Source organism: Wyeomyia smithii, chromosome 1, assembly GCF_029784165.1.
Source record: "Wyeomyia smithii strain HCP4-BCI-WySm-NY-G18 chromosome 1, ASM2978416v1, whole genome shotgun sequence".
NCBI lineage: Eukaryota > Metazoa > Arthropoda > Insecta > Diptera > Culicidae > Wyeomyia > Wyeomyia smithii.
Window position 1 is genome coordinate 85,116,978 of NC_073694.1, and position 26,673 is coordinate 85,143,650.

General features: G+C 39.1%; 1 protein-coding gene across 2 annotated transcripts in view; it reads left to right on the forward strand.

Moving 5' to 3' along the window:
- Nucleotides 1–565: 565 nt before the first annotated feature.
- Nucleotides 566–26,673, forward strand: part of LOC129725682 (run domain Beclin-1-interacting and cysteine-rich domain-containing protein) — a 92,290-nt gene continuing 66,182 nt past the window's right edge. Inside the window, exons 1-4 of one of the 2 annotated variants that reach the window (XM_055681756.1) lie at nt 566–627; nt 1,096–1,354; nt 1,409–2,031; nt 2,107–3,102. In XM_055681756.1, coding sequence (XP_055537731.1) covers nt 581–627; nt 1,096–1,354; nt 1,409–2,031; nt 2,107–3,102 — 1,925 coding nt within the window. In that variant the 5' untranslated portion in view covers nt 566–580. Of the gene's footprint in view, nt 628–764; nt 1,037–1,095; nt 1,355–1,408; nt 2,032–2,106; nt 3,103–26,673 lie in introns of those variants that run through there. The other variant, XM_055681766.1, reaches the window with a different exon arrangement.

Sequence of the window (26,673 nt, forward strand, 5' to 3'; positions counted from 1 at the left end):
CATCATTGAAAACAAAAATGGTAGTGACGGACCCCCCTCTAAATTTTGGCATGTGTCAGGTGTTGCAGTTATCGAACGGCATTCGATAACTGCAATGTAAACATGTTGCAGTTAGCGAACGACGACTGTATTTGACCATTAGACAAAGAGTGTACTACAGGCTTTAGGTTTACCTTGTGCACAACATTCTCTTCGCATATCTCTTCCTCTGAGTATTGCTATTCACAATGCCCTCACCGCTTATCTCTTCTTCTGAGTATATCTAATCAATAATGATGGTTGGTATCGATACAAGTATCGCCCATGCTTTGTAAACCAGAGTCTATGTTTATAATATAGAGTCGCGCAAAGATGAAACCAATAGAACCAAATCAGGGGTGGCATTGCGCAGCTCGATTCGAACGATTTTCGCTATTTTCGAGTAGGTCACATACTGCCAGTTATGCTTTAAGCTTAAAATGAGCTGTCATTGTCATTTGTCCTGCGGCTCATCCAACCCGCAAAGTCGAAAAAAATACGAAAAATGAAACATTACGCCCTCCAGCGATCATTTAGTTTTGTTCGAGTTGCTCGAAACGAAATGCGCAATGTCACCCCAGTGTCAAACAAGGGTACCAATCGAGCAATGTAAATAAACAAGGTGATAATGTTTGCAGTGGATGAAAAGTGTTGTAATTGAGCGTGATAAAGTATATGGGTTTTTCCGAAGTTTTGACTACACATTTTAAATCCAATATAAAACCTGTACACTGGTTCAGTTATATTTAACAAAGCATCACCGGTGTGATCTTTCAAAACTGTGTACCTTGTGAAGAATTTCGAGAAACGATATTCGCTTAAGCGAAGCCGTATGAATAAAAGCGTTTGCTTTACTCATCCCGTGCAAATCTTACGGGAGAAGCAGAGTAACTTCTTTTATTCATACGGCCTATGGTGAAAACCAGAACTGTATAGTTCTTGGCAACAAACGGCACAAAAACGGAACGAAACGATAGATTTTCTCTTTGCGCGACTCCATATACACATAGACTCTGTTGTAAACGAGTTATAATTTCAATGACTCAAAAGGTTCACTATTATTTGTTTTCGTTTTAGGAAAATAGTAAGTATGAATTGTCCGTCTCAATCATCTATTTCGAGCTGCTCATCGGAATGTGAGGAATTATTACTTGAATTAATATCAGCTATCAAAAAATTACGAAGCCATACACGATTTAAGGAAAAAGATTGTTTTGAAAGGGCAGAAATTTCCGCAAAAGAAAGTGATTTTGTCTGGCCATCGCACAAACTGATGTGGTTACATCGGACCATTAAGCAAATTTTTGTGCATAAAATAAAAGTATTTAGCAATCAGGTATGTAACTAAACATGTTTTCAATATTACTATTAATTAGGTATTCTATAACAGAATGTTCCCGATGTATGGAAAGTAATTAAGAGTCTAAAATTTTCGAATCCAGCTATATCTCTAAATGTGAGCCGCGAAGTTGAGGGCTTATCAAATATCGAAGATAAAGGACTGTTATGGATATTTCAATGCGTACAGCAGCGATGTTTATCAGAAAACTTGAACTGGCTCATTACTGATAAGGAGCATATGAGTTTGTGTTACGAAAAAGATGCATTTCTGCGTAACGAAAGATATGCAGATGCAATGATGGTTTGTTTCAATGCACTAGAACGGGATCAACCTATACTACTTTCTCAAATCGATCCTTGTTTATACGCTCAAAGTCAACGAACTTTCTTTACTACAATGAAACGTTCAGAATCTCACCCTAATATGGTAACAATGACAACGCTAAACGAAAAAGGGGAAATAAAACGAAGGCAGACGTTTTACTACGCGAAACGAACCGGGATTCAAATGAGTTCGTATAGAAAAAAAATTTCACAGAGTTTACCAAATATCCCATTCTGGTATTATTGTCAATCTGACCCGGTTACAGCAACAAGCTCGCAGACTGATGAATTATTTTCGGATATACAATATGCGCCAAGTGTTCCAAAATTTGAATACTCCGTTAACAGGTAACTATTGAACTATGGACAACCTCGTCCAGAAACCAATACTAATTTATTGAAGTATTATTTCCTATTATACAGTGCTCCGAAACAAGCTCCAAGTATATTGAATTGCGAGGATATTAAAATTTACACTGAATCGACCAGCTGTAGTCCTGAATCGCAGGGTTGTTGGCATAGGCAAAAAAATGATAAACAAAGTGATGCCAATTACACACGTTCTGATTTATTTAATTTAGCTTCTTTCGGTAGCCCCAGAATATTGCTAAATGAGTTTATTCCGCAATGCGGGGAAAAAATTAACAATTTTGGTGATAACAATACTGTCAATAGTGTGCTGAAAGAACTACCATCTCGTCCTATTCCTGGTCAAAGCTTAACCTCATTTTTGAAAACTGTGTACTTCTCACGCACTAATACTGAACTGGACAGAGAAAACGCTCATTTTAGTCTATCGGAAGCATTAATTGCGACGTTCGAGCAGCTTAAATGGAACGATAGCGACATTACTGGAAGCTATAAAAATGAGCATTGTCAGCGCTCGTCGATATCCGACATTTGTTCATCCTACCCTGGTTGTTCACAGTTCGATACAAGCAACCTCAAAATTTCAAATGAAGCTGTATCCAATGTAAGTCCGTCAAGTGCTTCTGAAGATAGTACGTCAACGATGGCATCTGCATTATCCGATAGTAATAGCAGTGGGTCATGTGAATCATCCTTCAGATATCGTTATAAAACAGCGAAAACTGGTTGTCGTTCGCCCTCTTACGACGACGAAGACTTGGAAGCAATTGAAGCAAATGAATGTGTGAACGATGTGAAATCATACTCGGCAGAAGGAGTAGCACTTAGTTTGCTTTCCAAGTTCAACGATAAGCAATTGCCATCCGCATGTGATTTGCTATGGCTGGTTTCCGAGCAGGATGCGCCACAACAAATTCTGCCAATGCCCACAGATGTCCAAATAGTTAATCCAGATGAACCAAGCAGTATGAATACGATTATTCGTGGAACAAGAGAGTGGGCCCCTCCAAGACCACAAATTATTTTCACCTACATTAATCCCATGCCAGAGTAAGTATTGCTATCAACACTTTTTATAATTTTTACCCGCAATAACTTCTCAGTTCTTGTTTTTTTATATTGGTTATTTGGAACATAATATGGTAAGCTTTTTGCCCGAAATGTTTAATATTCTAACATGTAGACTATTGCGGGGTTTTCTTAGTCATGTATAATGCTAAAAACAATTTTTTGGTAAAATCTACTAAATTATGTGTGCATATCTGTAATTCTGATTTACTAAATGAAAAAAATGCACTATTGAGAGTGTCTAGATTGTACCGAAAAAATCTGTAGTATGAATTCTACATAGAGATTTATTTTGTGTACCCTTCCAGCTTTAGCGACTTTCTGGATATTGGGTTCGCCGTAGAGTTGCGTCAGTCCGTGGTTCATTCTTCGCTTCCATATGCCATCCTCACATACTCCGCTGAGGATGGCTTAAAACACACGTCGTTCGAAAACGGCAAGTCCTCCTCGAGCATTGTTTATGTTTCGTATCCGTAGGGAACTACCGGTCTTAATCGGTCTTAAAATACGCAACATCAGAAAGCTTGTATTGTAAAGAGTAAGCGCATAAAGCTCCCGCAGAGAGACTTTCTCGATCGCAACTGATAAAATATAGATAGCGCACGTTTATTGCTCAATGATAAGGGCACTATGATGAAATTCTAGCTGGGAAAACTTTTCTGACTGTTTCCTTATTAACCTCTTCTGTAGCGTTAACGTAGGGCTCTGCGCTATACTCACTGTGTTATGCTCACTGCGTTTTTTTACTACCACGGTGCAGGTCTATGGTAAATTTAGCTCAGAAACAGTAAATTTACTCAACAGCACGCAGCTTTAGCTCGCCTACTCATGTGTGTAGTTATATTCCACACTCCCTACGCGCAAAGGCATCGCTCAATAAGGTTGTGCTTTTTTTCTTGCTCATCATAATGCCTACTAAAAAACTGATGTGATGCAATTTATGTGTTGATAAATGCACAAAGATGAGTAAGTGGACAAGACTGCCTTCCATCCAACTTTTTCTGCTTCACGTTTTAGCTTGGTGTACTGTTCAGCAACCGGCTGGAACGTCCTTCTCGCAAGGTCCATGTTGTCAGCGAAGCAGATGAGTAGGCTGGATTCATTGAAGATCGTGCCCGTATGCTAAAGGCCGCACGTTTAATAACACCTTCAAGCGCAATGTTGAACAGGAGGCAGGAAAGACCGACACCTTGTCGAAGTCCCATGCGTGTTTCATATGGGTTTGATACCGCACCCGAAATCTCCACACCGCATTGTACACCTTCCATTGTGGCCTTAATCAGTCTTGTTAGTTTCGCGAGAAAGCCATAAAATCGATGAATAGGTGGTGCGTGGGGACTTGGTATTCGCGACACTTTTGGAGGATCTGTCGCAGTGTCAAGATTTGGTCCGTTGCCGATCGCTCATTCAAAATACCAGCTTGATAACTTCCCACAAACCTTCGTGTTAGCGGCGAGAGACGGCGAAAGATGATGGCGAGCACTTTGTAGATTGCGTTCTCACTTCACTTTACTTATCGTGGGGCGGTATGACTCCCTCATTCGCTATGCTGACGAAGTTCCTCCTACCGTCTTGGTCCTCTGTTATTCTTTCCAATGTTTCATTGGCCCTGACACAACTAAAAGAGATTTTTAGGGCTGTTCGCACCTACGCGAATTTTCATATGCAATTGGCAATTTATGTGTGAAAACAAAAGCAAAAATATTTCCTTCCTTCACTTTCGCAAGTAAAACCCAAACCAATATCAACAGAGTCGTCAGGGCCAATATTATTTACCAACACCGTTTCTCCGCCGGTGCCATTAGTAAGAGTTAAAATGAAATTTCCAAAAAAAAACAGCGTATCAGAATAAAATTTGAAGTTTCATTTTGAAAATAAGTGATTGTTTGTGTGTTAATCATTGGACATGGGAACGAAGTTGTAATGAAGTTGTATATTAACAAAATGTAGCGGAGTGCTAATTGATTGAAATAATGTGATGACATTTGGCGTCATTGGGGGTGCTAGGGTACTGTTTTTTGGTGCGTTGCTCAGTTGTTTGTCGCTAGTTTTTGGCTTGTTTAGACTGGAATAACATATATTTTTGAGTTTATCATGCATATTCGCAGCTCCTCTTGTCTGTATGATCAATGATTTTCGGCAGGAAGTGCGTAGCTCGCCGTTCTCTTTATAATTTGACAATTTGTTAACCAGATTTCCGTTGTGGATGCATTTGAAAAACCTTCACTATAATTAAACTGGTACGATTTATGTGTGCATCGTATAGGCGATATCACATGATATCCGCTGCAGTGTGAACGGGTCATTAGATTTATTAGATTAACTAAAATGTAAAATAAAATAAATGAGCAATTCCACAAAAGAAACGGGCAACCAATTAAATCGACCATTTTTGATTTGGTTAAAACTTTGCATAGACGTTTCTATAGGCAAAAGATGCCATTTTGTGCTTTTGGTTTAATTTTTTGGAACATGACTCATTTTTGAGAAGCTATTGAAAAATGCTATTTTGGGAAGGTATTGATGATTATAAATATTTTCAGCGCCAAAACGGTTTGTTCGATCGGGTAGACGTCTTCGGCAAAGTTGTAGATAATAATTTTGTCTTTCCGAAGAAATATACACTTAAAAAAAATATTTATTTTTGGAAAAAAAGTTAAAAGAAAAATTAGAAATGAATTATCATTTTTTAAAATCTATTTTTTTTTATAGAAACTACAAAAGATTACTTAAACAATGCAACCAGTCCGATCATGGAGAAAAAAAAGTTATGATTTTCCAATGTATGAGGAATTGAATATATTTTTACAGTCAAAACGATTTGTTTGATTGGCATAGTCTCTTTGGCAAAGTTGTAGATAAAAACTTTATCCTTTTATGAAAAATGTACCTTGTGAAAATTTTTTTCTTTCAAAAATATTTTTTTTTCTTGATTTCTCTATGATCGGACCGGTTGCATTGTTTAGGTACTCTTTCGTAGCATATAAAAAAATAAGATTTTTAAAAAATGAACTGTTTTAGATAATTAATTTTGACGTAGGACTACGTCATTGTTTTCTATACTAGATTACATTTTGTGAAATTGAAAATGAAAATGTAGCGTCAGATTTGAAACGATTACAGCAAGCGAACGACTTAATGCATTTTAGTCATTTATATGTCGGTGGATAGATAAAATGTGTAACAATTGTTTGATATAATATTCAACATTGTTGCTTTACTGCTTAATGGTGAAAAGAAGTGAAAAGTACCAAAGTCAAGCTTTCCCATACATTTCCCTCGCTATTGGCTTGCTTCCCGAGCACGGATAACAATAACGTGGACGGAATAAACTCCACTGCCTACATATTTTAACTCAACAAAGTGTTTTGTTCCGTTTGTCTTTCTCGAAACTGCGTAGCCACGCCCTCATGCCAAAAATCTACGCTGAACTCAATACAAAAGAATGCTGCAGGATATTTTGAGGGTACAGCGGCAAGCAAATTTTATTATGCGCGGCCAAGCAAAATATTCAATGCTACCGGTGCACAGTGGTCGGAAACGGCAATTTGACGAACTTACGAACTTTTTGTAAACAATTCGTTTGAACATTGTCTTTGGCTAACATCAACCGTTTAAGCACAAATGAATTAAGTTCGTCTAATTGCCTTTTCCGACCACTGTGCGGTGGTGGTGCGATCATCAGCGTTCTGTAGCACACATTTCGAGCTGAAGATTATGGAATCGGTTCTTTTCAGAACTATAAATGCTTGAAGATAAGAGTTATGAGAATTTTTTACAACTACTGCTAGTGTAAAATGTTCATCTATTTCTCAATAATCATTTTTACAATAACGACCAGGGCGCACCAAAGATAAACGGTAGTGTTGCCTATGAATACAGTCGAATCCCTTTATAGCGACATCGCAAGGGACTGTCGCTATAGCGAAATGTCGCAATAATACGAAGAATGTTTGCATATGTAGAACAGAAGGTACCGTTGAGAATGTCGTTATAGATTCAGCAATGTCGTTATAGAGAGATTCGACTGTACTATTGTCACAATAAAGAATGACAAGTATTAGTTTTGGTATGCCGTTATAGAGTAAGGTCGTGATAGCGAAATGTCGCTATAAAACGAAGAATTTTAGTATAAAACAGAAGGGACTGTTGAGAATGTCGCTATAGCGAGATTTGTCACTATAAAAAGTGTCGTTATAGAGGGATTCGACTGTAGTTTATCATAGCAAGATATAACCCTCATTTCAAGAATTTTCACTTGTAAATTGAGTGATTTTCCGGTTTAGTTGTTCGTTTGTGCCCACTCGAACACCGTTATCAGTCAAATATTAGTAACGAAAATTGGTTAATCTATGAACCAGAGTGATTTTCGCATCGGGAAAGCAAAAACTTTTATTCGATGCTTATGAAAATCACTCAGTTGTATCGAAGGTGTTTTGTTTTGTTTGTCTTTCTCTAAGCTGCTTGGCCACGCCCTAATGGCAAAATTCCACGCTGAACTCGATACAAAAGACTGCGTGTAGAAAATTCAGCTTCAGTCTAGTTTGTCACACAATAGCGAGTGGAGTATAGCTGTTAGAGGCACGCGACATTGAGAAACGAGAGCTGCATACGAGTCAACTTCCAGGCACTGCGGAGCATGTTAGGCGTCGTACACAAATTACGTAACGCTAAAAACCTAGATTTCAGACCCCCTCCCCCCCTATGTAGCGATAAGTAACGTTCGATATAACTCCCTCCCCCCTAAAATTACGTGACGCTGGACAACCTGTCCCCCTTCCAAATTTTCAATTTTGAGCAAACATCACAGTTACGTAACGATCTCAACTACCCCCCTCCCCCCTATGTAACAATAAGTAACGCAGACTTACCCCCCCACCCTTCATGCGTTACGTAATTTGTGTACGACGCCTTACCTATATTTTGCATACGGCAGCAACAGTTACCATCGTACGCTGCAGGATATTTTGCTGGCACAGCTGAGAGCAAATTTTATTATGCGCGGCCAAGCAAAATATTCAAGCTCCTGTTGGTGCGATCATCAGCGTTCTGTAGCACACGTGATTTTGGAATCGGTTTGGTTTTATTTTGCATACGGCAGCAACAGGCACGATCGTACGCTGCATGATATTTTGAGGAGATCAGCGGAGAGCAAATTTTATGCGCGGCCAACAAAATATTCAATGCTACCGGTGGTGGTGCGATCATCAGCGTTCTGTAGCACACATTTCGAGTTGAAAAATATGGAATCGGTTCTTTTCAGAACTATGAATGTTTGAAGATAAGAGTTATGAGAATTTTCGCAACTACTACTAATGTAAAAGTTTCATGTATTCATGCATCGTTAGTTTTACAATAACGACCATCAAATATAGACGGTAGTGTTGCCTATTTATCGCAGCGTATAATATATACATTTAGTCCTACGTCACCATTTCATACAACCCCTAGGGCTGTATACCTTGTAGTATATAACTTTTCCTTTAATTTTTTTTTCAAAAAATAAATATTTTTTTTAAAGTGTATATTTTTTCGGAAAGAAAAAAATATTATCTACAACTTTACCGAGGACGTCACACAGATCAAACATATCGTTTTGACTCTAAAAATATTTGTAATCATGAATACCTTCTAAAAATATTATTTTTCAATAGCTTCTCAAAACTAAGTCGTGTTCCAAAAATAAAACCAACAGCATAAAATGGCATTTTTTGCCTATAGAAACTTCTATGCAAAGTTTCAGCCAAATCAAAAATGACAATTTAAAAAAAATTATAAAAACTGGGACATTTTTTGTGGAACTGCTCACTGCCGGTACCCGCATAACTGTCCCATACTGATTTTGGTCACTTTTGAGTTGCCAATGATACTGCCGGTTGCTGGTTGAATTTATATGTGATGGGACAAAATATGCGAGTACTTTTGAAATGTACCCGCATATTTTGTCCCATTTTGTCTTTTTTTTTCAATTATATAACGTAAAACCAATTCCATCCAAGGTTTTTTGTTCTCAGCGATATACTTGTGGTGCCATGAAACTGTTATGGTCATTGGTTCTGGATGTAATTGCTGGAAATCCGAAAATTCGCGGATAGTGTTGAATCGCCGTTTTCTCAACATGTTGTTTTTCATTATGGGACAGTTATCCGGGTACCGGCAGCTCAGATTAGGAACAATAAATTTACATACACGTTCCTGATCGAACGTACGGTAGGGATCCGCGCTATCGTTCCCTTCGGTATTTTTGAGTGATATTTTTCGCTCGGTGTTTTTTCAATCTTCGCCGGATACTTTGAAATCTTTAGTTTGTATTGTATTTTGATTTTTTTAAAAATATTTTAACGAATTTTGTAGGAAGTTTTATGCCTATGACGTAATAAGCGCGAATAGCGTCGTGAAGTGATCCGGTTTGTCATAGATACCACTTTTTACCACTTCGAACTTTCAAAAGCACATGATTCGGGAATTGTTATTGCGTTCCCTGTGATATCGCTCTTTTTTGTTCGCTTCACCACAGCAAGCATAGAGTAGCATTTTTACAGGTGAAGCATTAACTATTACCGTGTTTTGTGCCTTTGAAAATTTGAAGTGTTGGTTTGAAGTCGGTCAGTTGTGGCTTCAACACCATTTCACCTACCATGTACATCATGAATTAATCCCAACCAGAGCGCCCGTTCACCAAGATGGTGCGACTCAAAACAGTGTCTGATCTTCATGTTAGGAGCGGCTGATCAACGTCCTACTGTCAGCGTAGGACTCTAAACAGAGCTGACACGATGGTCCTCCGGTGAGACAGGGGGTCAAGGAAGGCCTAACGAGCCGCATCGGATAACAATATATTACAAACAACGTAAGAGTTAATTAGTGTTCGACATCGGAACGAAAACGTTGGGTCCGCGTTCCGGTCCGGTAAAAAATCGGAACTAGCTTGTTCCGGTCCGATTGGCTTCGTTCCGGTTCCGGTCCAAAGTCCGGGAACAAAAGTTGCCAGATTTTTCGAGAGCGTTATTTTAGTGAATAAATTATCATAAAGACTTTTATGCGTGTTGGAAAGTGTTTGACTAAATCAGAACAATACAAACTAAATTTTGCAATTTGTTTTTTATTTTTTTATTATATTTTTTTCTGATTGAAAAATTGGGAGTGTAATAACAAAAAAGGCTGGTTCTACAATTTTCATAGTTTTGGAACATTTATTTGAGTCAATATATTAGTAAAAGCAGCTGCCGGATTTTTTTCCTATTCAACGCCCAAACCCAATGGATACGTTTGCGTTGCGTTGATGTTAATTTGACAGAAAATGTATGGGCTAACTGTCAAATTGCCGCAAACGCAGCCGCACCGTATCCATTGTGTTTAGGCCTTTGGTCTGTTTCTGCATGATGTGACGACGTCCTGTTCCGAAGGAAATTTGTTTTCAAGTGGAACACTCGGCGCAGAAACACACAGGACGTCTCTCGCCATTAACGACAGGTTCAGATGATGAAAAGTAAATCGATAATACCATAAATGAAACAAAAATTATGTATATTGTAACTCACTTTCCACAGACTTATCATGTGGTAAAACGATTGCTTCCTCTCCTAGATAGACATCTAGTTCGTTCCTATTTGTTGGTCTTCTCTTCATCATCTGTGCCACTAAGTCAGTGGCAACCAAATTTACTTCCGAGTTCGTAGGAGTTTCCGGTTTTTAGCAAGAGATCCACAGAAACACGGCACGTTTCATTTTTAATTATATCTAACAGTTTCACACTCAGGTTATTGTTTGAGCAATGGTGAGACTTATATCGATACTCGGTACAAAAGTATTGAGTAATTTATCGTTAAAAGATCGTTAAAAGTGCGATACTCTTTTATCGGTATTTAGAAACTGGTAAAAAGTTCAATGCAGTGGAGCACCAAGCAGGGCGGATTAAGGTGAAGGCGAAACAGGCGGTCGCCTGCTCGTCAATCATTGAAGGGCGCCAAATGTGGGAGCGAAAAGAACAAAAAAAAACAAAATTCAAACCACAATAATAATTTGAATGTTCGGCGCACTAAACGAACGGAACGAAAATTGTCAATTTTTTCGAGCAAGCGTTATTTTAATGAAAATAAACCATAAAGTCTATTATGCATGTTAGAAACAGTTTGATTGAATTAAAACAATGCAAAACGAGTTTTGTTGTGAAATTTTACTTGACTTCCTAAAGTGTTGTGTTAGTCAAATTTAGAGTGACACGTTGTTTCTCAACCACTGAATATGTACTTTTATTTTTTTCTGAAACATTAATTATAAATCAAATGAAAATTGTTTTTTTTTTTTGTATAATACACTCGATTATCAAACTCGATTATCCGGAATGTAAAAAAAAATCATTCCGGATAATCGAATCACAGAAAAAATATTCGAATGTGCGATTAACGAACATGAAAAAAATATTTTCTTCTTTTTTTTTTTTTTTAAGGGGAGATTTGTTAGTAGCTTAAGTATTTATGATAAATATTAGTAAATAATGAGTATGTGTGTCCAATCACAAATGGTGACTTCTCAACACTGTTAGAAATTTGTAATTTTAATTGTTAGGATTTGTTTGCTTTCGCAATTAGAACTTATCATTCGTAGGGATTTAAACCTACTTGTCAGAAAAGGGGAAGTAAACTTACAACTAACTTAATTGCTAACTTATTGGCTATAAAGAGAGCTTATCGTAGCAATTGAGGATTGCAACGATTTTTGTCGAAAATTGTTAATAATTTTATTTGACATAGCTTCTAATGGTTCAACACCAGTAAGTCTATGTAATTCGAGTGTACCAACCCAAGGAGGACGCTTCTAAATCATTTTCAGAATTTTATTCTGAATCCTTTGGAGCGTTTTCTTCCTTGTTGAACAGCAACTTGACCAGATCGGTACAGCATAAAGCATTGCTGGTCTAAAAATTTGTTTGTAAATCAAAAGTTTGTTCTTTAAACAAAGTTTAGAATTCCTGTTAATGAGAGGATATAAACATCTCGTATATTTGATGCACTTGGCTTGTATACTCTCAATGTGCTCTTTGAAAATAAGTTTTTTATCATAAATTAGTCCCAAGTACTTAACCTTGTCGGACCAACTTAAAATAACCCCATTCATCTTGACAACGTGATTATTGTTTGGCTTGAGGAAAGAAGCCCTAGGCTTATGCGGAAAAATTATCATTTGAGTTTTAGAAGCATTGGGAGAGATTTTCCACTTTTGCAAGTAGGAAGAAAAAATATCTAAACTTTTCTGCAATCGACTGCATATGACACGAAGACTTTTTCCTTTTACGGAAATGCTTGTGTCATCGCAGAACAATGATTTTGTGCATCCTGGAGGCAAATCAGGAAGATCTGAAGTGAATATGTTGTACAGGACTGGACCCAAGACTGAACCTTGAGGTACACCTGCTCTGACAGGAAATCTATCAGATTTTGAATTCTGATAGCAACCTGCAGAGATCGATCAGTAAGATAATTTTTTAAAATTTTGATTAGGAAAATTGGAAAATTAAAAGTTTGCAATTTCGCAATCAAACCTTTATGCCAAACACTGTCGAATGCTTTTTCTATGTCTAAAAGAGCAGCTTCAGTGGAATAACCTTCAGATTTGTTAGCTCGTATCATATTAGTAACTCTGAGCAATTGATGAGTTGTGGAATGCCCATGGCGAAATCCAAACTGTTCATTTGCAAAAATTGAATTTTCGTTGATGTGTGACATCATTCTGTTAAGAATAATTCTCTCAAACAGTTTACTTATTGAAGAAAGCAAACTGATTGGTCGATAACTTGAAACTTCAGCTGAGTTCTTATCCGGTTTTAAAATGGGAGTAATTTTTGCATTTTTCCATAATTTGGGAAAATATGCAATTTTGAAGCAGCAATTGAAAATTTTCACTAAAAATTTCATTGTGCTCTCAGGGAGATGTTTGATTAGTATATTAAAGATTCCATCGTCACCAGGTGCTTTCATATTTTTGAAATTTTTAATAATTGATTTAATCTCATTCAAGTTAGTTTCAATTATTTCTGCAGGTAAAAAATTTTGGGAAGAAATTAAATCAAATTGACGTGTGACTTCATTTTCAATTGGACTCACAAAATTCAAATTTGAGTTATGAACACTCTCAAACTGCTGAGCAAGTCTTTGAGCCTTTTGTTCATTGGATACAAGAAAACGTTCACCATCTTTTAAAACTGGAATAGGCTTTGAAGGTTTCTTAAGAATCTTCGACAGCTTCCATATGGTTTTGAATATGGTTTCAATTTTTCAACTTTAGTCTCAAAATTTTGATTTCTCAGAAGAGTAAATCTATGTTTAATCTCTTTCTGTAAATCTTTATAAATAGTTTTAAAAACAGGGTCACGAGAACGTTGATATTGACGTCTGCGGACATTTTTCAAACGAATTAGAAGTTGAAGATTTTCGTCAATTATTGATGAATCAAATTTCACTTGAGCCTTTGGAACAGAATAATTCCTGGCATCAACAATTGCACATTTTAATGCTTCCAAAGCGGAATCAATATTCACTTCGTTTTGCAAATCAAGCTCATTATTGAAGTTTCTCTCAATATGAGTTTTGTATCTTTCCCAATTAGCCTTGTTATAATTATAAACATAGCTCATAGGGTTTAAAACTGATTCATGTGATAAAGAAAAAGTTATTGGAAGATGGTCAGAATCAAAGTCAGCATGTGTGATCAAATCACTACATACATGACTTTGATCTGTAAGCACCAAATCAATTGTTGAAGGGTTTCTTACAGAAGAAAAGCATGTAGGACTATTCGGAGACAAAATAGAATAGTATCCTGAAGAACAATCATTGAATAAAATTTTGCCATTGGAATTACTTTGAGAATTATTCCATGAACGATGTTTAGCGTTAAAATCGCCGATTATGAAAAATTTCGAACGATTTCTGGTGAGTTTTTGTAAATCACCTTTAAAATAATTTTTGAGCTCGCGTGTGCATTGAAATGGTAAATATGCTGCGGCAATAAATAAAATCCCAAGTTCAGTTTGAACTTCAATTCCCAAAGTTTCAATAACTTTCGTCTCAAGATGGGGAAGAGCACGATGTTTGATTCGGCGATGAATAACAATTGCAACTCCACCGCCGGAACCCTGAATCCTATCATATCTATGAACCACGTAATTGGGATCATATTTTAATTTTATGTTAGGTTTCAAAAATGTTTCAGTAATAATTGCAATATGCACATTATTTACTGTTAAAAAATTAAAAAGCTCATTCTCATTGGCCTTCAATGAGCGAGCATTCCAATTTAATATTTTAATTGTTTTATTTCAAATCATTGCTAAATTTTAAATTAGAAACAATTTTAATAGTGAAATTTGTGCCTATTTGAATGGCTTCAAACATTGATTTTGCCTGCAACATGGCGTTCATAAGATCGAACATTGCCTGTTGCAAAAAAGAAAGTTTACCTGCCGTAATAGGCCCCAGGCAGTTGACATTAGAAAAAATATTTTCGGCAGCAATATTAGCTGGAGTAATAGGTGTACAATTATTTTCTAGCGTGTTTTGCTTACCCATATTAACGGTCATTTTCGAACTACCAACACTAGGCGGTATAATGTTCGAACTACCTGTAACCTGTGCATAAGTTAAACGGGTATGCAAAGGAGTAGGTAAACTATGCGTCACCGGTACGCTTGGAGAATTTTTTTTTGAAGTTGGTTTTAATTGAGAAATTGAATTTTGTTTACCTTGCCTTGCCTTAACAATTGCTAAACGGACTGGGCATTGATAAAAATTTGACATATGGTTGCCGTTACAATTCGCACAGCGAAAATTTTTACTCTCTTTCACAGGACATGTGTCCTTTTTGTGAGAAGAGTCTCCACAATTAAGACATTTTTGGTCCATGTTACAGAATTTGGAACCATGGCCATAACGTTGGCAAGTACGGCATTTGGGTGATATGCTTTTCACCTCCGCCATACTTCCTATAAATTTCCCACTTTACACGCACATTATACAAAGCATGTGCTTTTTCAAAAAATTTTAAGTTGTTAACCTCATTGCGGTTGAAATGAATTAAATAATTAACAAGGGAAATTTCAGTTCTCTGACTGTTTTCGCCTCGTGATTTTTGTTTCATTAGAATTACTTGGGTAGGGGCTATGCCAAGTAATTCTGTTAAAGTAAGTTTGATCTCATCAACGGTTTGATCGTTGGTGAGACCTTTCAAGACAACCTTGAACGGCTTGGCGTTCTTGGTGTCATATGTAAACAATTTGTACATCTTGTCAGTTAAATACTGAACAAGACGATCACGACCCTTTACTGAGTCGGCTAATAAGCGGCATTCACCTCTACGGCCAATTTGATAGGTAACTTTAACGTCAGAAACAAACGTTGAAAGTTCCTTTTTGAATATATTAAATTCAGAAGAAATAGTTACCACAATAGAACTTTCTACTTTTTTAAAGCTTTATATTCTGTATAGTTTCATTATTGGTAACTTCCATTTCACCAGTTTCTTGCTCAGGCAAAATATCAAAAGGATTGTCACTACAGACACTCGAAGTGTCAGAAAGAGATGCCTCTCTTTTCCTCCCCGCAGCGATGCGAGGTTTCTTTTTCCGTCCAGCCATTTCAGGTGATACGAAAAAAGTTAAAACAAATGTTAAATTCAAAAGTAGGTAGTCTTGAGAAAGACTGATGGGAAATAACTTTCAGGTAGTCTTTAAAAGACACACTGACAAAACACAAACTTTGAAGCTATAGGCAGTCAAAGACCAGTCCACAAGCAACCGAGAAAACGTCTGATCTGTAGGACAGTTCAAGACGCACTCGATTTTCTTCTTTTATTTTTCTTGTATGATGCTGTGGCGTAACCAGAAATTATTTCTATGGCGAAAAAGGGTAAAATCTTGAGAAGCAAAAAAAAAATTGAACATTGTTTATTTCTACATAATTCGAACATGTCCCAAACATGCCAGAAGAGAGATGAATGGTAACAAATATTCCAGGAGAGATGGTAAAGGATAAGATTTAGAAAGAAAAGTTAGAAACGAACACCAAAAATAGTAGGAGGGTGGTATTCAAGACACGACCGCATGGAGTTGACTACGGTATTCTTATATTCCATTAAAACAAATAGTAGAGGGAATTGCTACTCCTGTATTTGCTGCAATTTTATCTAACAGTGCATTTTGAATGCTGAGACGTTAAAACGTTATAAATAATAATATATACTAAAAGAATGGATCTCTCTTATTTAATCGCTGTCATTTCATACATATTCGAATCAAACCTTTGTTCGTAGCTGCACTACCAAGACAATAATTTAATTTAGCGAATTGGGTAAAATTTTCCTATCTAAGCAAAAAGCAAACTCAACGAAACTATCTGAAATTGGAGACCAGAACGATTCAAGCGAAAATTTTAAATTTAAAAATTGTTTGACATTAAATCGATAAATCTCATATTAGGTTAGCTCCAGCCCAGCCTATAACTTCATTTTTTTTAAAAAAAGTGGAAGAGGTTGTTTATAATATACGACCGCAAGTTAACGTAGAATTACGGCAGCCTGTCTTGTGTCAATAATTTTTTTGCGATAGCTTTGGAAATACACTCGATTAGGGTTAATCAATTTAATGGTGTGAAGCGGTCGAAATTCTGCTGTGATTTCAAACTATAACCGTCTTCTTCAAGACGTTACATCCTTGTTAATGAAGTGTTATGAATTTTCTAAAACGGACTCAGCACCGTGAGCAGAACTTGCCGAACTTTTCTGTTTGGAATCGGATTTGTTTCGCATATACCGACACTGATGCACAGTATCAACGAATCGTAATAAACATCACACTGCTGCGCAATTGCAGCAGCATCAAACCACAGTTGCAGTTTAGTAATAACCATTCATTATATTCTTCCAAATACATTTAGAAGCCTTGAAAATGGCTGGTTGCTGTAGTTGCAATTCTCATTAAATGATTGCATAACTGCTTCATCGTCAGATAGCGCGCGAAATCCGTTCTGACATAACAAATTTATCGAACGTTGTGGAATGGGATAGCTGGAAAAATATATGTGACTTAATTATTTCCGGTTATGCCATTCTACAACGTACGAAAATATTTATTTCGTACGTCGTAATACTAATGTACGAAAAGTACATCAGATTTATTCTGGCTCAGTGTGATTTTCCGATAAGCCCCATATTTATTTTTAGTTTCTACAGATTTTTTCAGTTTCGTTACACGGATGTACAAAAATGATTTCTTGTGAACTTTCTGTCGAGCCGGACCGATAAAGCTCTCATAGAGGCAACGAAATAACATGTATTGTGTCGTGTTGTGCGGCTTGGAAGAAGAAAATGTTTCCGTCTCCGTGTCGAATAGAAGCAGATTGTTGCGTGTTTGATATTGCCTATGGTAAACATGAGTATGAAGGTGGAAATTCTGCTGTGATGTCAAACTATAAACGTTTTGTTTTAAGACGTAATAGCGTAAGTGCTGCATTTCTGTTATCTGCTACCATCCAGCACGAGAACAAGTATAAATTACAACCATCCCTTCTCAGGGCCACCAACACGTTCTTAAGGCAATGTTGAATTTTTCTTGGCTTGCAAATGCTGAAATTTGCGGTTTTCCGTCTGTTACACATGATGAAAAATCTCAACTACTTCAATCACATAATTGTAGAGCACCAAAAGGTGCTATTATATTTCACAACAGTAACAACACTGACAAATTTGTTCAATTATCATTATTTCGGATAACCATTCACCGATGATTCTAGTTCTGCCTTTTTCTCTAGTAGAATTGCCTGCCACTTCTAATAATTCTGCAGCTACCGAAAACTCCATAACAGCCGCCGGATAGACAGGTGCTTAAGTATCAACTCGCCCAGCGCGATCGGCCAAAAATTGAAACCCGGCTTTTCTTTCTCCGTCAGAAGAATTCGATTGTCTTCCAAAACACAAAACTGTGCGTATTAGGTGTAATGCTGCGTGTGCGAGAGCTCTATCGGTCCGGCTGCCAACATGAAATGAAATTAATATTTTGTGCATTCGCATTACGAACCAGAGACAGGAAGAAACTTGAAATACAGGCGGAGTCTTGTACCTGTAAGACTACGCTTTTATTACAAGTTCTTTCCAGTTTGTCTCTGGTTCGTAAGTTACAACATAGCTCTAAAAATATCAGAAACAGAAAGCGACCTCGAGTGAACAACAACAATAACAACAAATCATTCCGCGTCGAACACTCGACAGAAACGGACGTGCAAAGTGGTCGTTCTATTACAATCCGGTCCGTGTGTACGAATAGCCAAACAAAAGAGTGTATTATTCGCGCTAAATGCCAACTAGATTGTGAGTTGTGTCGCTACGTTCTGTACCCGGCTCGCAACTTTGGCTGTATTGGTGCAAAATACCAGCTGCAGTTTTGATCTGTGCACAGTGAATAGATCTTTCTAATTCAAGGCCATCAGTTGACAGTCGAGTGTGCTGAGTGATCTCACACCCGGCTCACTGCTGCTGGCTGTATTGGTGCTGCTGTACTGGTGCTGCTGGCTGCTTTGGGTGCAGCTTCGAACGATCGGACAACCACTGCTGGAAGGAAGAAGTAAATAGGTACGTGTTCTTGTCGGCGCTAGTGCGCTAGTGCGCTACATTTAGCGCGATGGATATAGATCCCTCGCCTCCCGTGCCACCATCCCCGAACCCCCCTGACCCTGACCCTTCTGTTACCCCCTCCCCTGTTCATTCTCCAGTCCTCCCTCGCCCCAGGCTTTACCCGGACGGATCTCAACAGGGCAGCTATACTGTTTATTTTCGTCCAAAGGCAGGAGTGAATTCAAAGCGATTAAACACACTGCAAATTTCTAAAGACCTGACGAAGGGGTACAAGGCCGTGACCGAAATTTCCAAGGTCCGACCTAACAAGCTCCGTGTCGTGGTCAGTGATCTGGCACAGGCCAATGCTATCGCTTGCTCTGAGCTCTTCACACGCGAGTATCGCGTTTACATACCCGCACGAGACGTGGAGATCGACGGTGTTATAACCGATTCGAGTCTGTCTGTCGAGTGTATCCTAAAAAGCGCAACCGGTTGCTTCAAAAATACCGAAACACAGGCGAAGATTTTGGATTGTAAGCAATTGCGGTCCATGTCTCTCGTCGGCGGTAAAAAAGTTTACACTCCGTCAGACTCGTTTCGCGTTACGTTTGCCGGATCTGCACTCCCTAGCCACGTCTCGATCGATCGGGTTCGTCTGCCTGTGCGATTGTATGTACCCCGTGTTATGAATTGCACCAATTGCAAGCAGTTAGGCCACACAGCCGCCTACTGCTGCAATAAGGCACGATGTAGCAAGTGTGGGGAGACTCATGCGGAAGATTCTTGCAGTGTTAATGCTGAAAAATGTATTCACTGTGGGGAAAACCAGCATGAGCTCTCCACATGCCCGGTGTACATGCAGCGCAGAGATAAAATCAAGCGGTCACTTAAGGAGCGTTCAAAGCGTTCTTATGCTGAGATGCTGAAGAAGACCGTGACCACTTCTACCATAACATCGAACCTCTTTGATCTGTTGTCCTCTGATGAAACCGATTCTGACGATTCATCAGCGGGAACATCTTATGCCAATCCTGGGGAGTCTAGGAAGAGGAAAAATGTTTCTTCTCCTAAACTTCCCCTCAAAGGTCTTAAGATTTCCCAAAGTGTAATGAAAAGTACGAACAAACCAAACAGTGCTGCGGAAAAACCGAAGCAAACTCCTCCTGGGCTTGCAAATTTAAAGTCCCAGAAGGAGTTCCCAGCACTGCCAGGAACATCTAAAACCCCAGTTGTTCCTTTTGCACATCCAGTTGATGAAACAAACTCTGGATTAGTGAAATTTTCTGACATTGTGGACTGGATTTTTGAAAATTTCAATGTACCCGATCCAATTAAAATTTTTCTTACAGCATTCCTCCCAACAGTTAGATCATTTTTGAAGCAGTTGACTGCCCAATGGCCCCTCCTTGCAGCGATTGTATCCTTCGATGCCTAATTCAACCGCGTATATGAAGGATTCTATCTCTGTCTTACAGTGGAATTGTAGAAGTATTTTACCAAAAATTGATTCGTTTAAAGTTTTGATAAATAAAAACAAATGCGATGCATTTTCCCTTTGTGAAACTTGGCTTACTTCAAATATTGATCTCAACTTCCATGATTTTAATATTATTCGCCTTGATCGAGACACCCCATATGGAGGAGTACTTTTAGGGATTAAAAAGTGCTATTCTTTCTATCGTATTAACCTCCCCTCGATTCCAGGCATCGAAGTTGTCGCATGTCAAATGACAATACAAGGTAAAGAGCTTTGTATTGCCTCAATATATATTCCTCCCAGAGCACAGGTTGGGCAACGGCTGCTCTTTGATTTAATAGAACTTCTTCCCTCGCCACGTTTGATTTTGGTAGACTTCAACTCTCATGGTGTGGCTTGGGGTTCCCCTTACAATGATAACCGCTCCTCTTTAATCTATAACCTTTGCGATGACTTCGACATGACTATTTTAAACAACGGTGAAATGACACGTATCCCGAAACCTCCAGCGCGCCCAAGCGCTTTGGATCTATCCTTATGTTCGACGTCGCTACGGTTGGATTGCACATGGAAGGTAATCCTCGATCCTCACGATAGCGACCATCTGCCTATTCTTATTTCAATTACAAACGGGTCAACTCGCATGCGACCAATTGACATTCCGTATGACCTCACACGGAATGTCGATTGGAAGTTATACGAGGAAATGATTTCAAAAGCGGTCGAGTCGATTCAACATCATCCACCACTTGAAGAATACAACCTCCTCGCGGGCTTGATTCTCGACGCCGCGTTGCAAGCCCAAACGAAGAAATATCCCGGCGTAACGATCAAAGAACGGCCTCCCACTCCGTGGTGGGACCAAGAGTGCTCCGATGTCTACACGCAAAGATCCGACGCGTTTTTGGCCTTCCAGAAGGGAGGTATACCCGACGACTATATACGGTATTCGGAGCTTAATACCAAGCTTAAAAGCCTGGCCAAAGCAAAGAAACGCGGATATTGGCGTCGGTTCGTGAACGAGGCGTCGAGGGAGACATCGATGAGCACTCTTTGGAACACAGCCCGAAGAATGCGGAATCGCGTAACGGTCAACGAAAGCGAGGAGTCTTCAAGTCGGTGGATATTTGATTTTGCCAGGAAAGTATGTCCGGACTCTGTTCCTGCGCAAAATTTTGTTCGCGATACGTCTCCGGGTCACGACGCGATAGAATCACCTTTTACGATGGCAGAATTTTCAGTTGCCCTCCTGTCCTGTAACAATAACGCGCCTGGGTTAGATAGAATCAAATTCAACTTGTTGAAGAATCTACCCGGCAATGCCAAGAGGCGCTTGTTGAACTTGTTCAATAAGTTCCTGGAGCAAAACATTGTACCGCAGGATTGGAGGCAAGTGAAGGTGATCGCCATCCAAAAACCAGGGAAACCAGCTTCTGATCACAACTCTTATAGGCCGATTGCAATGCTATCCTGTATCCGGAAATTGATGGAAAAAATGATACTCCGTCGTTTAGACCATTGGGTCGAATCAAATGGTCTACTATCAGATACTCAATTTGGCTTCCGCCGCGCCAAAGGGACGAATGATTGTCTTGCGTTGCTTTCAACAGATATTCAGCTGGCGTATGCTCGCAAAGAACAAATGGCGTCTGCGTTCTTGGACATTAAGGGGGCTTTTGATTCCGTTTCTATTGACATTCTTTCGGGTAAACTTCACCGACAAGGATTTTCTCCAATTTTGAACAATTTTTTGCACAATTTGTTGTCCGAAAAGCACATGCATTTTACGCACGGCGATTTGGCAACTTTTCGCATTAGCTACATGGGTCTTCCCCAGGACTCATGTTTAAGCCCCCTTCTTTACAACTTTTATGTAAATGATATCGACGAATGTCTGGCAAATTCATGCACGAAAAGACAACTTGCAGACGACAGTGTAATCTCTGTTACAGGAGCCAAAGCTGCCGATTTGCAAGGACCATTGCAAGATACCTTGGACAATTTGTCTGCTTGGGCTTTACAGCTAGGTATCGAATTCTCTCCGGAGAAGACTGAGATAGTAGTTTTTTCTAGGAAGCATGAACCTGCTCAGCTTCAAACACAATTAATGGGTAAAACGATTTCTCAGGTTTTGGTACACAAATATCTTGGTGTCTGGTTCGACTCTAAAGGCACCTGGGGTTGTCACGTGAGGTATCTGATGAAAAAATGTCAACAAAGAGTGAATTTTCTTCGTACAATAACCGGACAATGGTGGGGAGCCCACCCAGGAGACCTTATAAGGCTTTACCAAACAACGATACTGTCTGTTATTGAGTACGGGTGTTTCTGCTTGCGCTCCGCAGCAAACACACATTTGATCAAACTGGAGCGAATACAATATCGTTGTTTGCGTATCGCCTTGGGTTGCATGCAATCGACCCATACGATGAGTTTGGAGATCTTAGCTGGAGTACTACCATTGAAAAACCGCTTCTGGAGCCTGTCTTCTCATATTCTAATCAAATGTGAGGTCTTGAACCGTCCCGTGATTGAAAATTTTGAAAGGTTAATCGAATTTAATTCTCAAACCCGTTTTATGACATTGTATTTCAATCACATGTCCCAAAATATTAACCCTTCTTCGAATATTCCAAATCGTGTCGACTTATCAAATACTTCTGATTCTACTGTGTTTTTCGATACATCTATGATAGAAGAAACTCGTGGAATCCCGGATCATTTACGCGTGCAGCAGATCCCTAAAATTTTTTCCAATAAATATCGAAACATCAACTGCGACAATATGTACTACACTGACGGATCACTTCTTGATGGGTCCACTGGCTTCGGTATCTTCAATAACAATTTAACCGTCTCCCATAAGCCCGATAATCCTGCTTCTGTTTACGTCGCAGAATTAGCTGCAATTCAGTACACCCTAGGGATTATCGAAAAAATGCCCACGGACCATTATTTCATCTTTACGGACAGTCTCAGTTCCATTGAGGCTCTCCGATCGATGAAAGATGTTAAGCACTCTCCGTATTTCCTGGGGAAAATACGGGAACATCTGAGTGCTTTATCCGAAAAATCTACTCAGATTACCTTAGCGTGGGTCCCTTCTCACTGCTCGATACCGGGTAATGAGAAAGCGGACTCTTTGGCTAAGGTGGGCGCTACAAACGGTGATATTTATGAAAGACCAATTGCCTTTAATGAATTTTTCGCATTTGTACGTCAGAATACGATCATCAGTTGGCAAAATTCTTGGACCAAGGGGGAACTGGGAAGGTGGTTACATTCCATAATCCCCAAGGTGTCGACGAACCCGTGGTTCAAGGGGTTGGATGTAGGTCGGGATTTCATTTGCGTGATGTCCCGGCTTATGTCCAATCACTATAGATTTGACGCGCATCTCCGTCGTGTTGGGCTCGGGGAAAGTGGTATCTGTGCCTGTGGTGAAGGTTATCACGACATAGAGCACGTTGTTTGGTCATGCCCTGTACACCTTGACGCCAGGTCTAGATTAATAGCTTCCCTGCAGGCCGAAGGTAGGCAGCCGGCTGTTCCTGTTCGTGATGTCTTGGCGAGCCGTGACCTATCCTACATGTCCCTTATATACGTTTTCCTGAAATCCATCCACGCCCCAGTTTAGTCCTATCCCCTTCCGCCTACATCCAACCAAACGACAAGAACACGTTAAGACCCCGGATCCGGAAACAGCAATCAGACCCGCACGATACTCTCAAGGCCCGATGAAAACAACCCAATATGCCAGTCCGTAATATCTTGGCCCAGCAGCGGAACAAATTTAATATGCTGCTTACCTATGGCAATGAAAACCATCAAACAGCAAACCTGTGCTTTTAATGCAAAATATTTTAGCTTTAAGTTAGATTTAGTTTCAGCTCGTAGTCGGCAGCGAGGATAAAAAATTTGCTTTTAGTTATTAAGATACTTTAGAAAGTAAGCTACCAGATATAATTGGCGCCGTTAAACATTGAATTGTATTTGTGCCGTGTCAAATAAACTATAGATGAAGAAAAAAAAAACAACAACAAATCGTTTACAAAGTCAGATCGGTTGTATCCGTTAGTTTCGACTGTGCTTGTGAAGAGAGGTGGTGATTGGTTGCTCGGTATGATTTAGACAATCGATGTTATTTATCAACTTTTCAATAGTGTATCTCAAACAATAGGTTATTTTTGTTACATACATTCAACCGTAAAAGAATTTCTGACCGGTTGATGCCAAAACCTCGAAACTCTGAAAAGAAATGACTGATATATAAGCGCTCAAAACCTGACCACTTATCCCTGGTTCTCCTTGGTTGTATTACTGGATTTTCAAATTCAGGCGCCTAACTTCTATATAGAGGTTAGTCAACGTAAAAAAAAATCCGGATAATCGAGTCCGACCTGTACTTAGCTGCGAAAAATAAATATATTCACTCATTGAAAATTTTATTTGTTTTTATAAAAAGAGTGCACTTTGTAGAAATGAAAAATCGTTGTAAATTTACCAAACATGTTCCTTTTTAGAATAAACACCATGTCAATAAATAATTGAATCTGCTATTTTTTACTCTGACGTTATTGACGCAGAGTCATGATTTTTAAAATAGATGATCTCCTGATCATTAGAGCTTCACGAAACTTAGTCTTGAACGACTGAACTGGAAACTCGTCATGTTTCTTTGTGTCAACTGAATTTGTTCTTAATTCAACTATAGACTGTTCCGAAAACTATAAATACATCTTCTTTCTTGAATAAAACAAAAAAAACAGGATTTTTCGGTTCATTTTATTCTGAAATATAGATAATAAGTGTTTTCTTTCCAGTTTCAATTCAAGTTGGGATTATTTTTCGTAGGATACGCGAGTCCTCTAACTTTTCTCTTAACACTACTCATAAGCTTTTGCACAGTGTGTTCTCCGACCATCTTTACCACTTTAAGCCAATATTTTTTCAATTTTCTAACATTGTCCGCTGGTTTGACATATTTCCTCGGCTTTGCCTTGGTCAAAGCCCAAAAAGTTTCAATAGGGCGAATTTCAGGGCAGTTTGGAGGATTCATCTCCTTTGGGACACATGTGATATTATTTGTTTTATACCACCCTAGTGCATCCATAGAGTAATGGCAGGAAGCAAGATCGGGCCAAAAGATTGGAGGATTGTTATGCTGCTTAACCATGGGTAACAACCTTTTCTGCAAACACTCTCACGTAAATTTTACCATTCATTGTGTCATTCGTAATGAATGGACGAGATATTTTCCCACATTCACAAATGGCCTGCCAAACCATTACCTTCTTGCCGAATTTTTCGGTGTAAATGGCTTTCACTGGTCCAGGGACATCCTTTCCCTTCGGTGATGTATAAAATTGCGGTCCTGGCAGAGTCTTATAGTCCAATTTTATGTAGGTTTCGTCATCCATGATAACACACCCCATTTTTTGGTCAGAAGTTTGTCATAAAGCTTCCGAGCTCTCGGTTTCACAGATTCAGCTTGTTTTAGATTTCGTTTTGGCTGCTTCTGCTTCCGACGGGTCTGCAGACCCATTCTTCCCTTGGCACGCATAACGTTACGCGTTTTTGGCCTTCCAGAAGGGAGGTATACCCGACGACTATATACGGTATTCGGAGCTTAATACCAAGCTTAAAAGCCTGGCCAAAGCAAAGAAACGCGGATATTGGCGTCGGTTCGTGAACGAGGCGTCGAGGGAGACATCGATGAGCACTCTTTGGAACACAGCCCGAAGAATGCGGAATCGCGTAACGGTCAACGAAAGCGAGGAGTCTTCAAGTCGGTGGATATTTGATTTTGCCAGGAAAGTATGTCCGGACTCTGTTCCTGCGCAAAATTTTGTTCGCGATACGTCTCCGGGTCACGACGCGATAGAATCACCTTTTACGATGGCAGAATTTTCAGTTGCCCTCCTGTCCTGTAACAATAACGCGCCTGGGTTAGATAGAATCAAATTCAACTTGTTGAAGAATCTACCCGGCAATGCCAAGAGGCGCTTGTTGAACTTGTTCAATAAGTTCCTGGAGCAAAACATTGTACCGCAGGATTGGAGGCAAGTGAAGGTGATCGCCATCCAAAAACCAGGGAAACCAGCTTCTGATCACAACTCTTATAGGCCGATTGCAATGCTATCCTGTATCCGGAAATTGATGGAAAAAATGATACTCCGTCGTTTAGACCATTGGGTCGAATCAAATGGTCTACTATCAGATACTCAATTTGGCTTCCGCCGCGCCAAAGGGACGAATGATTGTCTTGCGTTGCTTTCAACAGATATTCAGCTGGCGTATGCTCGCAAAGAACAAATGGCGTCTGCGTTCTTGGACATTAAGGGGGCTTTTGATTCCGTTTCTATTGACATTCTTTCGGGTAAACTTCACCGACAAGGATTTTCTCCAATTTTGAACAATTTTTTGCACAATTTGTTGTCCGAAAAGCACATGCATTTTACGCACGGCGATTT